Source organism: Dasypus novemcinctus, chromosome 6 (genome assembly GCF_030445035.2).
Source record: "Dasypus novemcinctus isolate mDasNov1 chromosome 6, mDasNov1.1.hap2, whole genome shotgun sequence".
In the NCBI taxonomy this organism is placed as follows: Eukaryota; Metazoa; Chordata; class Mammalia; order Cingulata; family Dasypodidae; genus Dasypus; species Dasypus novemcinctus.
Window position 1 is genome coordinate 57,159,457 of NC_080678.1, and position 18,032 is coordinate 57,177,488.

At 43.1% G+C, this 18,032-nt stretch overlaps 1 protein-coding gene and 1 long non-coding RNA gene across 6 annotated transcripts in view; one reads left to right on the plus strand and one right to left on the minus strand.

Moving 5' to 3' along the window:
• The window catches only part of PAPSS2 (3'-phosphoadenosine 5'-phosphosulfate synthase 2), an 84,653-nt gene extending 79,173 nt beyond the window's left edge, over window positions 1-5,480 (minus strand). For 3 of the 5 annotated variants that reach the window (XM_004464530.5, XM_004464528.5, XM_058298842.2), the window contains exon 1: window positions 5,377-5,480. In XM_004464530.5, the coding sequence (XP_004464587.1) occupies window positions 5,377-5,403 (27 nt within the window). In that variant the 5' untranslated portion in view covers window positions 5,404-5,480. The remainder of the gene's footprint in view (window positions 1-5,376) is intronic. The other 2 variants (XM_071215791.1, XM_004464529.4) reach the window with 1 other exon arrangement.
• LOC105746703 (uncharacterized) lies at window positions 5,421-9,797 on the plus strand. The gene is made up of 3 exons (XR_001118986.3): window positions 5,421-5,509; window positions 6,845-7,027; window positions 7,974-9,797. It is a non-coding gene; the product is annotated as an uncharacterized lncRNA (long non-coding RNA).
• Window positions 9,798-18,032: the final 8,235 nt, after the last annotated feature.

The window sequence follows — 18,032 nt, forward strand, 5'->3', positions numbered from 1 at the left end:
AATCTAATTTGAAACATCAACTAGCTGATAAGATAGTAAGAAACTGTCATGCCAAAATCTGGGAGAAGTCAGGGAGCCACTTTTGTCTTGATAGGTGCATATTTGCTGATAGGGGCTTATTTGAACCAATTTTGACAGCCTCACTGGGGGAGGGGGAATAGAAGCCCAGAGCCCACCCAAGTGGAGAGAATAAAAAGGCCTTCCTCAGGGAAACGGACTTGGCCCAATGGATAAGGCGTCCACCTACCACATGGGAGGTCCAAGGTTCAAACCCCGGGCCTCCTCGACCCATATGGAGCTGGCCCACATGCAGTGCTGATGCGTGCAAGGAGTGCCCTGCCACGCAGGGGTGTCCCCCGTGTAGGTGAGCCCCACGTGCAAAGAGTGCCTCCCATAAGGAGAGCCGCCCAGCGTGAAAGAAAGTGCAGCCTGCCCAGGAATGGCGTTGCACACACGCAGAGCTGACACAAGATGACGCAACAAAAAAATACACAGATTCCCATGCTGCTGATAAGGATAGAAGCAGTCACAGAAGAACCACAGTGAATGGACACAGAGAGCATACAACTGGGTGGGGAGAGGAGAGAGAAATAAATAAAAAATAAATCTTAAAAAAAAAAAGGCCTTTCTCACATTAAGCTGGGACTCCAAAGGACTACACCCTAAAATTAAGGGTGAACCAGAAAGCCACCCCTACCCCAACCAAGTAGGACAGTTGCCTTGGCACGGAAAGTGTATGTAAGGGGGTGGGGAGGGGTGCCTGAGACGTATGCTCAAGTTAGCCCTTGTGTGAAAAATTGCAACCCAAATTCACATTACCTGGATGGTCCAGAAAAGGTTAAGCCGAGAACTTAGTTAAAATGTTTCCTGACTGGTAGTGCCACCAGGCACTTGGTTGAAACAAAAGCAAATCCTTTACAAAAGTCATTAGTCCTGGGCTTCCAAGTATCCCTCCAAGTTAGCAGTAATATCAAATACCCTGTCAAACAATTGAAGCACACAAGAATAGACGGATAAGAGGGCAGAGGGGGGATATAACACAAATAAAGATCCTAAAAGCAAATCCATCCTCGAATGAATTCTGTAGCCGTGTATTCACTCATTAATCCAACACCTATTGAGCAACTCCCATGCCAGGCTCTGTGCCAGGTGCTGGGCATACAGGCCGTTTCAGCTATCAAATGAACAAATGCAGCCCAGGGCTGAAGGTCAGCTGAGCTACCATTTTATTTTTGTTTATTTACTCTTAGTTTCTGAGATTTTCTAAATTTTGCAAACACAGTAACTAACGAGAGCCAATTACTTTTCAGTGATGGATTTTGAAATAAACAGTGATCTCCTAGGACTGAGATTGACATCACTGATTCCTTTCTTAGACTCTCACTCCCTAAAGGTTCTATGTTCAAGCTAAGCCCAATTATCTCCTAAGCAAACCACAGAGCCATGTGCATTAACAGAAAAGTGATGAAACATAAAGATAACTCTCTCAGAGACACAAAGCCCAGAATGTATGGCATTTATCTTTAATTCTACTAAAGTCCGAAAGATAATCTGATAAAGGGTGGCTATAAAATAATAGCATGAATCAGACAACATTAGTTTTAAGGTGGATCTGGAAACAGCTGAAGACACAGGAAGAGTAGAGAGATGTTAGTCCAATAATTACTTAACCAAGATTGCCCTTCTTAGTCATCAGAGTTGTTGGCAAAAACTCTGGTGCAGCTACATATTTACCAACCTTCCTCTTTTATCCAGCTTTTCCCAATAAGTATTCAAATTGTCACCTTTATGTCTCTATTTTTGTTTGCCATTATTACATATTCTAGTGGTGGTTGTTTACTGAGCCTTCAGAATTGTCTGACCTGTGCTTTCTTCTCCTTACTTGCCAAACCACTACAGTGTGGTATAATAATAATAATAATAATAATAGCTACTGTATATGGGTACTTAGTCTGGCAATGTGCAGGAAGGACCCTCCCCCTCTTTTTTTAAACCATTTTCACAGTAGCTGCACCACTTTACGTTCCCATCAACATTGCACAAGGGTTCCCATATTGCCACATCCTTGCCAATACTTGTTATTTTCAGCTGCTTTCCATTCCCATCCCAGATGGCTCCCTCATCTGTTTGGTTGTTTTTGGTTTTTTCTCTCTCATTGTTTGCACTCATTGTCTGCTCATTGTCTGTTTGTTTTTTCTTTAGGAGCCACTGAGAACCAAACTTGGGACCTCCCATGTGTGAGGTGGGCACTCAACTGCTGAAGTCATATCAGCTCTCGAAGGACACTTTTTAGTTGTTATTTTATTTATTCTTCACAACAATTCCAAGAGGTAAGTCATTATTACACCCACTATCCAGGGGAAGAAACTATGTGCCAAAGAGGTTACGTCCTAAAACAAAGTAATAGAGGGAGCAAAAGCATGTGCTTTAGTGTTGGATTCAAATCCAGCCCTGCTCCTGGCATCTTTCCTCCTCTGAAGATGAGGCTCAGTGTTCCGGAATGAGGGCTGTTGTGGGCATGAAAGGAATTATAGCTTGATCAAGGGCCGGCCTATATTAAATATTTGTTATTCCTTCTTCCCAATGATTACTCATCTATAAATTCATGTCTCACCTTAGGTAGTCTCTTCAAATAGTTGTTGTTGTTGTTTTTTTATGGTAGATACTTCCAGGGAAATAATGCAGTGTTGCACAATTTTTGAAAATAATAAAATGGTAGGTAATCCCTTACATTTATGGAGAGCTTTACATTTTTCAACACCACTTTATTCCTTCCCAACCATTGGCTTATTTGATCTTTTAGAAAGTATTTTCATATCTCAGCTGACTGTTTTAGATAGTGTGTTTCCAGGACATAATAACATGAGCCCCAAAAAATCTTAACCCAGGATATGATGCAAGAAGAAAAGACCAAGCTTGTGCCTTCTTTTCTTCCCAGTCCTCTGGAGGTAGTTGGTCTCTTTCCTTCTCCAGGGTTTCTGTGTGTGTGTGTGTGTGTGTGTGTTGGGAAGGCAGGGGTCAGGATAAGTCAAGGGTGGGGGAGAGGGCTATGACAGGTAGCTGTTTCTTTGGTTTCCATGGTAAGAATGTCTAGTACAAAACAAACATGCTAGTACTCTACCTTCCTTTTTAAAAGAACGTTTCATTCTTTCGGAAGTTTGTGAGAAAATCATCCTACACTCTTTCATTTAAGCCAAAACTATTTATTCTTTCTAGAATGGTCTAAACTGAAAAGACTACGTTCACCCAGAGCATGTGGAAAAAGGGCAGATACATCCACCACAATACTCAGTCCAGCACATGGTGGGGGTTCAAGTATTTGAAGCTACTGCAGTGGCTCCTGCGTGAGTTGACTGTTCTCTGCTGACAATGTAGAGAATAATGTAATGATTTCTCAGTCCCCAAAAACATCAGCTCAGCCTCATTCCATGACTAGCTTTCTAGACCAGCAAGACTCCTCAAATAAACTGATTTGTTCAGAGGTCACTTATGTGTTTTCAGCCAGCAAGCTTCCAAAAAACATTTTGAGCCAATATTTAAATGTGGGAGATTTTATATACATTCATAACTGGTTTGCTTTACCCAGTTGTACCTGCCTGGCCCTTTTGAGAAGGTGGGTTGGTGGTTGGATTATAATTCTGTTGAGTAAATAAAAACTCAGAAGTTCTGTTAGCTTTTTCAGGTGTTAATTTAATCCTATATACAACATTTTATTATGTAGTCTTGTTTTACGTGTCTGCTTCATAATACACACACACATAACACACATTCAAAACAAAACACAGAAGGTTCAAAACGTGTGAGTAAAAGGACTTAAACCCTCTGGCCTTCAAATTTCTCACTGTCTCTGACTGAGCAGAGTCCCTGTGATCAGTTTGTAAAGCAACTATTCTCAAACCTTCTGTTTCACAGGCTCTTGCTAATCTGAGGCCTGAGAGAAAAAGACACCCATCCCTTCCTTACTAATGCTTGACAAAACCCCCCGCAGACCTGAGGAAACAATTCTTGACTCAAAACAGGGAGGTGAGAATTAAAACCCCACTGATCTAAAAAGTCACTAAGTGTCACAGAAACTTGGTGTCACTTAGAAGATTTTACAAAATTAATCAAATGAAATAGAAATAAAACATAAGTGGTTTTCTCTTAAAAAATAGATAATAATACTGACAGTCTTCCTTTAAAATCACTCCTATTGAAGGCACTTGGACCACTTCCCCCCCAAATTGAAGCCACCTTCCTCCTAGACCCTCCTGCTGGTCCAGTGGAGTTCCCGGAAGCCACAGAACCCCCAGCCCCTTCCCTTGCTGCTCCAGCCAAGGCCTCCAGCCCCTCCACTCTCCCACGCCATTGCCAGGTTTCTTCGCCTCCTCCCCAGCCTACCACAAATACACCTCAAAGATATTTCAGTCATAAGCATTATGGATTCGTAGTAATGAACGTTTTTTGAGCACGTATTGTGTGTCAAGCATAATTCTAACTATTCGAGAGGGGCTAACCCATTCAATGGCGCCAGCAACCATCTGAGCGCTCAGCAGCCACGTCTGGGATGGCCCACATGCAGTCTACGAGGCTCCTTCCAGCTCCACGAGCCTAGGATTGCTGCTGCGACTTCCAAGGATGCAAAATTTTAAGAGCCCGTGTTGAGCAATAGGAAAGGAACTTTTCTCTCCGTCACGCCCTCAGAGTTCCCATTACGGGGACGGCCTAGATTAATCCTGGATAAAAATGAGCCCCTTCCACAGTGCCTTCACTTTTCCTCGCCACACCGAGGAGCCCTTCACTCCTGAGTTCGAGGTCGTAGCCCAATGCCAATAAGGGGCTGAACGAAGCTGGAGGGTTAAAGCCTGCCAGAGCAGAAATGCAATTTCCTCCAGTCAGCCTAGATAAGTGCGGTTTCCTCTAGAAAGTCTGTCATTAAAGTCCACACCAAGGAGGTTCCATGGACAAAAGCCCGAAGACTGTCCGCTGAGCGCAGCCAGAGACCAGACCCGAGAGAAGCGGAGACGCTCAGCCCACCCCCGGTCGGCTGCGCAGAGACCCCGCACACGAAAAGGCGGGTCTGGGGAAGGAAGGAAATTCCCTAGCTGCGGTCCTTCCTCTCGATGGGGACCCACGCCGCCGGCTCGGGAGGTCTGTCTGCCCCGGGCGTGACGAGCTCGACAAGGCAAGGTTCCCAAAGGCGCGGGGAGAAGGGACCAGCGGGTGAGGGCTGTCCCGAACCCCGGGCCCCAGCCTCGCCCCCTCTCTCTCCCTCCTCCGCGCTCCTCCTCCTCCTGCTCCGAGGGCCGGTGCGCCCGAGTGCCCCGGGGCGGGGGTGGCGGGTGGTGGGCGCCGCACCCTCGGAGAGGAGGGGGAAGGCAGGCGGCTGAAGCCTACCGTCCTCTGCTTCTTGATCCCGGACATGCTGGCTGGCGGCGGGGGTGCCCGGCGCGCGGGGACTCGCGGCAGAGAGCGCAGGACGCCCGGACGGCGGCGGCGGCAGGAGCTGCCGCGGGCTCGCGGCAAGGAGGTATAAAAAGGCTCCGCAGACACGTCGCACTTCCCTAGACCAGCCCCCTCCTTCTACTCCTCCTCCTGCCCGGCTCCTCTCCGCCCCGTCCGCGCAGCGGGCAGCGCCCAGGAGCCCGGCGGCCGCCGCCGCCCGCCCCGCCCGAGCGCGCCCCGCCACCCCGGGCGCGAGGCAGGACCCGGCGCCCCGCGCTGCCGGCCCGCGGGCCCCGGGACGAAGTTCGTTCTCGCCCGCACCCTCCCTCACGTCCCCGCCTCTCCCTTCCCGTCTCCCCCACCCCCAGCGAGTCCCCGAGCGTCCCCCCGTCCCCACGCCCGTGCCTCTTCAGAGAAGCCTGCCTGCCCCTGGGACTCAAGAACTCAGGCGTTGGACTTCAGTCACCGGCACGGACGTTTGGGACTGCCACGCTTGTTGGCATGGTCTTCTGAGGGCACGGACGCCAAACCCTTCCTCATGTGCTGTGATAACGACGGCGGTTAACATTTAACCCTCCTCTGCACACGCTGAGCTCTTCCGTCAATCCTCACGCCCACCCACTCCACCCCCTAACCCACCCCACCCCTGTCCTATTTTCTCCTGGTTTTACAAGTGATGCAACTGAGGCACTGATGCTTTCAGACGTTTGCAGAGTTATATTCTTAGTGAGGGGATTCAAACTCAGGCTGTCAGTCTCCACAGTCCAGGCTTGCTCCACGAGTATCATCATACATGACCGTAATAAAATCACAGACACACTGCTCGCCGGTGCACTATGCTCGGGGCAACCCTTTAGCAGCTAAAGGGTCTGCGGGAATTCACTCCTTTGGAGCTCACAGTAGGATCTTCATGCTGCAGATGACTTCGCTGAGGCACTGCCACGCCACAAAATCAAGTGAGCATGGCCAGCCCTAGGTCTCGGTCAATGGTAGCACCATGACTTGCTTCATTTCACCTCTGAAGCCATCACGCAGTACTTCTGTGTATTCAGCAACTGGCGTGGGCTCTGTGGGGAAGCAGTAAGAGGAGACACGAGTTGCGAGACTTACGGCCTGAGCCCTAGGGTTCTAAGGCATCAGCAGAGGACAACATTAGGCAACACTCTAGATGACAGGGGTTCTTAACAGGGGTCCGTGTTGGTGCGGGTGTGATATGCTTATTAAATAATACACATAGTGTGGACTTAGTAAGGAGTCCATGGTTTTCACCTGACTGGCAAAGGGAACCATGGAACAAAAACGGTTAAGAACCCCTGGTCTAGAAGATCCCAAATGTCAGAGAATTCTGAATAAAAAATGGGAGAAATTGTACTAAGTGACAAGTACCTTGATGTCTCACCCAAACTCCTTGCACGAACAGATCAATATGATGGCATCCCGCAAAATACCAAAAAGACACACAAGACCCCACTTCTCATTCCAATGCTGACCTTCCTTCTGTGAAAGGGCTGGAGAAATTTTATTCTAAGGAGAGGAAGATGACTTGTCCTTTATATCTAATTGTACTTCTGGAAGACTTCCAGCTTCCCAGACACCTGCAGATGTGAGTTTTCATTTACTGGCTTTCTCCATGGGAAGGTGGGAAAGAAAAATATATCAGAAGTCAGAAACTTAAATGGCAGTCTGAATATTTGTACAGTTTTGAGATGTCAGTATATTTATTTTCTTACTCATTTTGAATATATAAGCTACCACCACTCCTTTAAATTGTGAGCAGCTAGAGGGCAAATACTTGGTTTGAGTTTCTGTGTGCACAGAAACTAACACATACTGAATTTGTGTGAAGTTTAAACAGCAACATCCCGTACTTATTTTACTGGAAAAATCCTTTTGTATCAGTTCCAACCATATCTTGGACTCTGCCAGATCCTGCCATGGGAGAAAAGGAAAACTAAGTGTGGATGGAGAAAGAACGATTTGCATGAATGTTGCATTTTTTCATATTGCCCTAAAAAGCTGTTTTCTTGAAACAGAGGGAAGTTAAGGGCAAATCCCTAAGAGTTACTTCCTGGAGAAGAACTATATGATTGTTTGGACCTGGGAGAGGTTTTCAGATCACTTGTCCAATTTCCTTACCCCTGTGTGTCACAGATGAGCAGAGGTGTTCAGGGACAAGAGGCAGCCAGACTGTAGTTGCCCAACTAGTTTGGGACAAAACTGAGACTCAGACCCAGGTCACCTGACTCCCCAGTTGCTCCATCCACTGAATCACTCAGCCTTTATGTCAACTATTACAGGACCCCATGATAATTGTAAACTGGGCTGTTTATCTTGTTTTAGTAATTAAATCTCAAATAGTACTTTGGAACGGATATCCTTTTAATACCTCTAAAGACTTGTGAAATAGGAGGCTTCTCCTCCTTTGACCCTGGGTTGTTTATGACCCTTGTACTTCAAAGATCATCACTTTAGTTGTAATTCAGTATGACAACTTTCTAAAAGTAAAATAATCGTTCTTTTTTATTTTCCCACGGTCTTTTCTTTTAAAGGCAATGTCTTGAATTATTTGTCATCTCACTACTCCTAGGAGAGGACATTTCTTCTGAAAAGATATGAGCAGCTAAAAGCCTAATTTTCTCAGTCTTTGATTCTGGCACATCAGGACTGGAGAAGACTCATTCAGAGGAAGGGAGGAAGGGTTGAGGTTTATCCAATCATATGACACACTCTCCAGAACTTCCTTAGTAAGTGTTTCCTCCAAGACTCCTCGGTAAGCCACTACTGCCTACATTGTACCAATGTACCAGTACTATTCACAACATCTACACGAGGATTTTTGTTTTTGTTTTTTCTTCCTGCCATGCACTGCCTGGGCTTGATTAACTTAATGTGGTGGTGATTACCAATTAGTTCCTATATTGTTTAGAAAAGATGCAATCAGTCAGCACCTCCAAATGAAAGGGGGAAACATGGACACACAAAAAATTCAGTGTTAGTAAGATATTTATGCTATGTTCTCCAACACATTTTAGGAGGGCTCATTACCTTTCAAGGAATCAGGTTTGATTGGAGAGCTTTGGAGGCACCTCCCCTGGGTAGTCATTCCAAAGGGAATGCAACTACATTGCCCCCTAGTGGCTGAAATGCATAAATACTTAAAGAGACCTAATTATCAAACTTTAATTTAATAATTAAACTTTAATAATTGCAGCAGTTTCTTTGGGTTAAGAAGAAAATATTCTTCCCAGTCACAAATACGACCAAGATGAACAAGACAGGATCCCCATCTTTAGGAATCTCACTATCCAGTAAAGGAGACACACTCCCTTACCCCTTCACACCATCCTCTCCTCCTGCCACATCATTTTAGTACAATACATGTTTGGGATAGGTAAAAAATGATATGTATGCACCCTGGACATTTTATTTGGACTCAAAACACATATACAATTCACCTCTCTGTTGATGTGGTTGCCCCTTTTATTTGGGGTTTGCTCTTGGAGTTCCATAAACCACTCTCATGATACATCTTCAACAGTTTCTCATTTGGAACTCCATAAAATGGAGTTAGAAACTAAGGGCACTTAAGAAGGAATCTGGGAAGCAGATGTGGCTCAAGCAATTGGCTCCTGTCTACCATATGGGAGGCCCAAGTTTTCATTCCCGAGGCCTCCTGGTGAAGGCAAGCTGGCCCACACGGCGAGCTGGCCAAAGCAGAGAGCTGGTGCAGCAAGAGGATGCAACAAAAAGAGACAACGGAGGAGAGACAGTAAGAGACGCAACCTCAGGGAGCTGAGGTGGTACAAGAGATTGAGCGCCTCTCCCACTCTGGAAGGTCCCAGGATCGGTTCCTGGTGCTGCCGAAAAGAGAAGACAAACAGACACAGAAGAACATACAGTGAATGGATACAGAGCAGACAGTGGTGGGGAGGAATAAATAAATCTTTTTTTAAAAAGTTCCCTCTCTTGGGAAAAAAAAAAATTAGATAAATAAAAAAAAGAAGTAATCCAAATGAAGATTCCTTCAAGATTTTTATATACCTTCCATGTTATGGATTGAATCTGGTCCTGTGAAAGTGAACTTATTTGTAAATAGGACTTTTGAAGATGTTATTAGTTAAAATTAGATCAAACTGGATTAGGGTGGGCCCTGTTCCAGGATGGTAAGAGTCTTTATAAGCAGAGGAAATGTGGACACAATAGGGGACAGATGGAGAGGGAGATGGCCAGGGGATGGAGGGAGAGTTTGATAATGGATTGCCAGCAAGTCACTGCCAGAATGCTACAGACTGCAAAGAAGGCTTGATCCTGATGAAAACCTGAATTTAGATTTCTAGTCTCCCAAACTGAAACAATAAATCTCTGTTGTTTAAGCCACTAGTCTTTGGTATTTGTCATAGCAGACTGGGCAAACTACAGTAGTTTCCCCTCAATGGATTTCAGGAAGCACACAGTGTAGAACAGAAGTGTCTGGGCTTCCAGAGTTTCCTACTGCCTATGAACACTGAGTTTGCTGTGGGAATCAGTCATTGTTTTTCCCAAGAGAAATGGAGAGCATGGATTAAACTGGCTAATCTATTAAGAGAGAGGGTATTGTGGAAGTAGAGTGGGGACAGCCAGATCAACTTTTGGGGACACAAGAGTGGAGATTTTCTTGGTGAAAATGATTCTTGAAGTCAGATTTGAAAGAAAGGTTTTTGCCAGCCCACTTGTCCTCAAAGTGAGTGTGTGAGTAAATTAGAAAATTTAAGGAAAGTCAGGGAGACATAAAATGACATAGGATGCTTAGAAAATTATAAGTATCTGTACTGCTAATTTCAGGAGATGTGATAGATGAAGGGGGAAGGCTGTAATAGAAGGCATGCCACATGACTGCACATGATTTTGTACCTCTCTCTGGCTTCATGTCCATTGGAGTACTTCACCTGGTTGCTGGCTTTCCATTTGTTTGTTAGTCATTATGGGACACTTCCAGTTTCCAAGTGTGGCAGTTTGGTATTACTCATGAATTCCAAAAATAATATCAAATAATAATATCACTACCCCAACAGTAAAAAAAAAAAAGTGCCATGCATTAGTCACATGGTAGCTCTTGCCCTATGCACATTCCATTGCAGTCTCGTCTTAGCTTCTGTGGTCATTTTGTGTAGTTTTGCCTTTTTTTTTTCTCCTAAGAAAGTGAGTAGTGATTGCGCTGAGCAGAAAAGAAAATTACTTTGCACATAACACATAAATATGAGAGCAGTATTTGCATTACTGATCTTACTAGGGAATACGGTATACCCAGAAAACGGTCTCCACCATCATTAAGGATAAAGAAGTGATAGAAAAGGCTGATGTTGTGAAAGGAGTTAAAGCAGTAGCAAAGCAGCGTTCCCAAACGCTGGAGGAAGGTGAAAAGCTGTTATTAATTCGGGTAAATAAGAAGGAGTTAGCAGGCAACAGTGTATCAGAAGCCATGATATGTGAAAAAGCGAAAGTGTTATATGCTGATCTTTTGAAAAACAAACCGAAACTGAGTGATGAGAGTGTTAAAGTTTTTATGGCCAGCCACGATTGGTCTGATAATTTTAAAAAGAGGACCGGAATCCATAGTGTCGTGAGGCCCGGTGAGGCAGTGAGTGCTAATATAAAGGCTGCTGATGAATTCTTCAGTGAATTTCAAGACTACGTAGAGGCTAAAGGTTTTATTCCCCACCAAGTTTTAACTGTGATGAGACTGGAGTTCTTTTTTTGTTTGTTTTTTTTTATTTTATTTATTTATTTCTCTCCCCTCCCCCTCCCCTCCCCCTCCCCCTCTCCTCCCCCTCCCCTCCCCCTGCCCCTTCCCCTCTCCCTCTCCTCCCCCTCCCCCTCCCCTCCCCCTCCCCCTCTTCCTCCTCCCCCCACCCCGGTTGTCTGTTCTGTGTCTATTTGCTGCGTCTTGTTTCTTTGTCCGCTTCTGTTGTTGTCAGTGGCACGGGAATCTGTGTCTCTTTTTGTTTTGTCATCTTGTTGTGTCAGCTCTCCGTGTGTGCAGCACCATTCCTGGGCAGGCTGCACTTTCTTTTGCACTGGGCGGCTCTCCTTACGGGGCACACTCCTTGCGCGTGGGGCTCCCCTACATGGGGGACACCCCTATGTGGCAGGGCACTCTTTACGCGCATCAGCTCTGCGCATGGGCCAGCTCCACATGCGGTCAAGGAGGCCGGGGGTTTGAACCGCGGACCTCCCATGTGGTAGACGGACGCCCCAACCACTGGGCCAAGTACACTTCCCCCAATTCATTTACTGATCCTCATATAAACCTCACTAAAAATACAGTTACAATCATAGAGGTATTCTTAGTCTCCTAGAAATTGGGGACAATTGCCCTTTATAAACAGGAAACATAAATGTTTCCCAAAATTGTTATATACACTGCTTGAACAAACTTATGCTTGAATGTTGAAATCACCCCATTCTTAAAATCCTGTTGTTCCCTCATTAAAAAAATATACCTTCACTTTTAGTCTAGAAAGAATTCTGCTTTGGACAGAGCAGAGCTCTTTCAAAGTCCCAGAGGGTCTCAAACTTGGTTGAATATTATAATCACCTGGAAAACCACACACCTGACTAATTAAATTAAAATCTCTGGAGGAGGATCCCAGGCATTAGTTTTAATTTTTTTCTGTAATTCCAATATACAAGCTTGAGAACACTCTAAATCACTGGTTTTCAAATGTCAAGGTACGTCAGAATCACCTGGAGGCTCACTTAAATACAGGTTGCTGTCTCCACCTCCATTCCCAGAGTTTTTCATTTGGTAAGTCTAGGGCAAGACTCAGAATTTGCATTTCTAACAAGGTCCTTGATGATGCTGATACTGCTGGTCCAGGGACCACTCTTTGCAGACCACTGCCCTACATAGAGACCTTCCATCCCACTTACACATTTTATTTTTTTTCATAGGAAATTTAGAAAATAAGTAGAAAAAGAAGAAATAAATGTGTTGGCGGGGTAATATTCTTAAAAATCATCGTACTACAGTGATAAACTGTCTACCTTACAAGGTTACTGAATAAGCTTTACCAGAGCTTCCAGGTCTGACCAGTCATTATGATCACCTAGACAGTTTCAAAATTAAAAAAAAAAAAAAAAAAAAAATCTGCTACCTTGTTTCCCCTCCCAAACCTCCCAATCATGGGATCTCTGGGATGAGCCTTGAAGTGGAATGTGTCAAGCCCTCGGGTGATTCCAATGTGCAGACCGTGCTATAATTTAGCCCTCTGTTTCTCCAACTTGAGTGCAAAAAATTCCCTTGCAGAGCTTGTAAAAATGCACATTCCTGAATCCCACCCTTGAAATTCCTGTTGCCAGATCACTTTGATCTAATTCTAGGGGAGGATTTTTTTTTTTTAGTCCTTGATGATTTTTCTCCCAAATGTTTTCAGTCTGAGTTCTTTCTACTTCTCTAGGGGCTTTAAGCTTTAAGATACCAGAAGCAGAAGATTCTCTAGTGATGTTTTTTCATTTAACACCATGAGCCCAGAAAGATGTTGCTTGAATGGTAAAGAGTAATATTGAAGGTAAAAATCAGTTGATATTTTAGAGTATTGTCCCACCATGCCCATTTTTCTACCACTATTTACTGAATAATGAATGTCTTCTATTGGACTGTGGTGCTTCCTCTATGTTGCAAACTACTGCAATATGAGCCCCCTGCCACTGTTGAGAAATAAATTCTCACCGCAACCCACTAGGGAGTCCATGTGAGAAGCAGCTCAATTCCAAATTACAATTTGGAATTCTTTTTGCCCATTTGCCCTTCTAGAATAATTAATGAATTATTTTATAAAGTCCCCTAAAACTGTATCAGGCTTCTGATTATAGTTGTGATTGTTAACTTAATAAATAAACATGCTATGCATTAATTTGAGAAGAATTGATATAATGGCCAAGATTCCTCTCTGACACATGTTACCTCTCTTTATCTATTCAGATTTATTTATTTATTTTATTTTTTAGGAGGTACCTGGAATTGAACCTGGGACCTCATACAGGTGAAGCACACGCTCAACCCCTGAGCTGCTTACTGCTCCACTATTTTTAAATTTTAAAAAAATTTATTTTGGTAACATACATGTAACATAAAATTTGCTTTTTTAACCACTTTCAAGTGTACAATTCAGTGGCATTAATTACTTGTACAATGTTGTACTACCATTGCTGCTATTTGTTAATCATTTTCATCACTCCAAACAGAAACTCTTACCATTAAGAAATAACTCCCCAATTCCACCACTCCCCAGCTCCAGGTAGCCGCTAATCCATTTTCTGTCTCTATGAATCTGTCCATTCTTGATATTTCATTTAAGTGGAATCATAGAATATTTGCCGTTTTGTCCTTATTTTACTCATTTCTTCATGTTGTAGCATGTGTCAGAACATCAGCCTTTTATGGTTAAATAAATATCACATTTTATTTATCCATTCCTCTTTTGATAGACTCTTGGGTCATTTCCACCTTTTGGCCATTGTGAATAATGCTGCTATGAATATTGGTGTACAAGCATCTGTTTGAGTCCCTGTTTTCAATTGCTTGGAGTGCCTACCCAGCAGTGGAATTGCAAGGTCATATGGTAATTCTGTTTGACTTGTTCAGGAACTGACAAACTGTTCTTGACAGCTGCTGTATTCAGATTTTTTAGTTTCTTGGATCTCATATACTTCTTGTCATAGGAATTTCTATGCAATTACAAATGGGGTTTCCCTCCTTACCCCCCTTTTATCATTCCTGGTTTGAAGGAATGCTGTGAATTGGGGGAGATTTATCTTATATAGAGTTGCTTTGTTAAGCTTTATTTAATTAAAATAATGAAACTACAAAATTTTTTTTTAAATCTCACAAAAGTAATTCAAACCACACTTTGAGAACCAGTGACTTAGAGAATGAAATTGAGGCAAGTTGAGGGCGCCCTTCGGGAGTGTTGCTTCTGGCGAATTGCTTCCAAAAGTGGTCAGCCTAAGCGGGGCTCTTTCTTACTTGCAAATGTCACCGGCTCCCTGAGATAGAATAAAAGGGTGAGCCCGCTCCATTAAAGAGCTGTGTACAGGACACACAAAGCCAATCCTAGGTTTTGAGTCAGAAGTCCTAGATTCATATATTTTTTTTTGTCTAGCATGGTTCTCCCTTCTTCTGTACCTTAATGGTAGGCATGGGACCCAGGCTGAGCACATGAAGACAGCTCCAGGATGGGCACATGATCTACATGCAACCAATACAAGTCCTTTCTCAGGATTTTTCTGTTGCAGCATGAAAGAAGCCCTTCCCCCTTTCACAGCAAGTGTTAGTACCAATATAAACCTAAAGTTGCTAGTGGTCACAGTTCCTGCCATGTGGAGACATCTTAGAGAATGAGAAGGAGAGGGAGAACTAGTGGTATCAGATTCCTAGTGTCTGCCTCAAGTTTCCCAGAGCTACCTTGGTTCCAAGGGCTCTTGTGACCCTGTGAGTTGCCCCAATATGAGCTTTCAATAAATCCTCCTCCTCCCCTTTATTTTGACTAAGATCATATAAATTGAGTGGCCTCCCTTGAGATCAAAGTAGACCTGACTTCTATAATAACCACTATATAAGGGCCAGTGTGAAAACTGAATGAAGGGAAATGTGTGAAATTCACAGCAAGGTGCCAAGCATATGCTCAGTTCATCTATTGAATGTGAACTGAATCAAGCTTTATAATATACAAGTGCCTTTACATTTATAAGAATTCAGGGTTTCAAGGTAGATGGAAAACTGTATTATAATCTGTAGATTTATTTCACATTTTAAAAGTCAGGAAATAGAATCCTGAAAAAAATTTGAAGATGTTGCAAAATACAGAAAATTGTTGACATTTTCAGGTTATCATGCAAGTAGCTTCCAGCTAGCTTCAGAGTTGTCATTATTGTAGTTATACTATCTATTGTAGTTGATATTAAAACATAGTTTTCTGTAGAATGTATTGTTAAATCCATACCTCCTTTGAGGTGTGGTTTTAATGATATTCTGTGTGCAAAAGTTCTGCTTCTAACTTTGCTTCAATTTTGCTCATTTTATTTTATTGTTATTTTTATTACAATTGGCATCTGTTTCTTCTGCTCATGCTCCATCTGATATCACAATAATTTACATCCAACTATTTAATTAGATTGTCAACTAAACTGCTAGTGGTGACTTCTATAGAGTTGTTCTATCCTCCAAAAATAATGAGGATATGTCAGAGATCATTTTGCTTTGTAACTTTAAAAAGGAACATGTTTCCTTTATTTGTCAGAAACATTGAACACAGCTCGTGATTCTGTGTAATATCCAAAACTTGTTCCTTTGGCACAACAGGGTCCATAGTAACTGCTAATGAAATTCTAATGTCTAGTCATCATGACCAGAAAAATAAAAAAACATAATCTGGCCAATAGGGAAATCATATCCATTTAATCTGTAGCCATGATCTCTAAAGTTAATGTAGTACTGACCTTGAATAAACTTTACTCTGAGAAACATATGGTCAATGTCCCTTTCTACTTTCAGCTGACTGGTTTAAAACAATCAGGTTAGAAGCCTAATGGGAAGTCAAGTCCTGGCTCTCCTATTCTGTCATCAAAATGAGAACAAGGAGGGATTCAAAGCATGACTTCAACTAATAAATTCTTGGTTTCCATAGGCAAAGCAAGGGGTCTGCTTTGGAACCTTCAGGAATACCCTTTATGGGTATATTTCCTACTCATGGAACTCATTTCAGAAAGTTTCCAATTTCTGATGGATTCTATTTTACATTTTACCTATTAATTAGTTATTTGAAGCTTTAAATGTTTTCCACAAAGAGATGTTATACATTGTGTCCAAGTCCCCAGAATAGGCCTCCTCTCATCCAATCCCCTGAGAAAACCACTTTGCCAATAAAATACCTGAAATTTGATAGATATACAATTTTAAAATAGAAGAAAAAATTTTTTATATAGTACATAAGAATGAGGAAAAAGCCTCAACTCAGAAATCACTCTTTTTTCTTCATTTGGATACTGGGAATTTAGGAAAAGAGGTTTTGTTAGAGGGAGTGAAGAAGTAGCTGGTGAGCTGCAACAAGTCCAAAGGATTTTTTGTGCATTTAAAAAAAATTTATCTCCCCTTCCCCGCCCCCCTCCCCGTCAGTTGTCCGCTCTCTGTGTCCATTTGCTGTGTGTTCTTCTGTGTCCACTTGTATTCTTGTCAGTGGCACCCGGAATCTGTGTCTCATTTTGTTGCATCATCTTGCTGCATCAGCTCTCCATGTGTGCAGCACCATTCCTGGGCAGGTTGTACTTTTTTCCCACTGGGCGGCTCTCCTTATGGGGCACTCCTTGTGTGTGGGGCTCCCCTAGGCGGGAGACACCCCTGCGTGGCAGGGCATTCCTTGCGCATATCCGCACTATGCGTGGGCCAGCTCATCACATGGGTCAGGAGGCCCTGGGTTTGAACATTGGACCTCCCATGTAATAGGCAGACGCCCTATACATTGGGCCAAATCTGCTTCCCTTTTTGTGCATTTTGAAGGACTTTCCAATTTGATAGCTTTTTATTCTAAAATCCTGACTTTCCTTTCTTTTTTATTAAAAATGTATCACCAAGCCCCAATGAGCTACGACTTTATACTCCAAATTTGGCTAAAATTAAAAAGATAGACAATAACAAGTGTTGACAAAGATATGGAGAAATTTGAACTCTCATATACTGATGATGGGATTGTAAAATAGTGCAGTCACTTTGGAAAACAGTCTTAACTGTTTCTCAAATGGTTAAACAGAGAGTTATCATATGATCCAGCCATTCCACTCTTAGGTATATACCCAAGAGAAATGAAAACCTATGTCTATGCAAAAACTTGTATTCAAATTTTCACAGCAGCATTATTCAAAGTAGTCAAAAAGTAGAATCAACACAATCTATCAACAGATGAATAAATAAATAAAATGTCATAGGTATATCCTTGCAATGGAATATTATTCAGCCATAAGGAGGAATGAAAAGCTAATACATGCTATAGCCTGGATGAACCTTGAAAACATTATGCTCAGTGAAAGAAACCAGACATAAGAACCACATATTGTATGATTCCATTTGTATGGAATTTCCAGAATAGGTAAATCTATAGAGACAAAAAGCAGATTAGTGGTTGCTAGGGGCAAGGGGGAAAAGGGAAATGGAGAGTTGTGATGGTTTGAGGCTGTATGCACCCCAGAAAGACATGCTCTTAAATCTAACCCATTCCTACGGCTATAAACCCATGGCAAGTAGGACCTTTTTTTTTTTTAAAGATTTATTTACTTTATTTTTCTTTATTTATTCCCCCCTTCCCCAGATGGTTATCTTGTCTGTCTGCACATTGTTTGCATGCCTTCTCCAGGAGGCACCAGGATCCGAATCCCAGACCTCGCACATGAGAGGTATATGCTCAACAGCCTGAGCCACGTCCGCTCCCTGTGGGCTCTGGTGTCTGCTGGCTTGTGGCATCTGCTTGTTGTGGTGAGGGAGGAGCCTAGCTCGTTGTGGCCAGAGGTGGCATCTAAGCTTATTGCAGTGGGAGGCGGCATCTAAGTCCTTGAGGTAGGAAGCAGCATCTGCTCGTCTT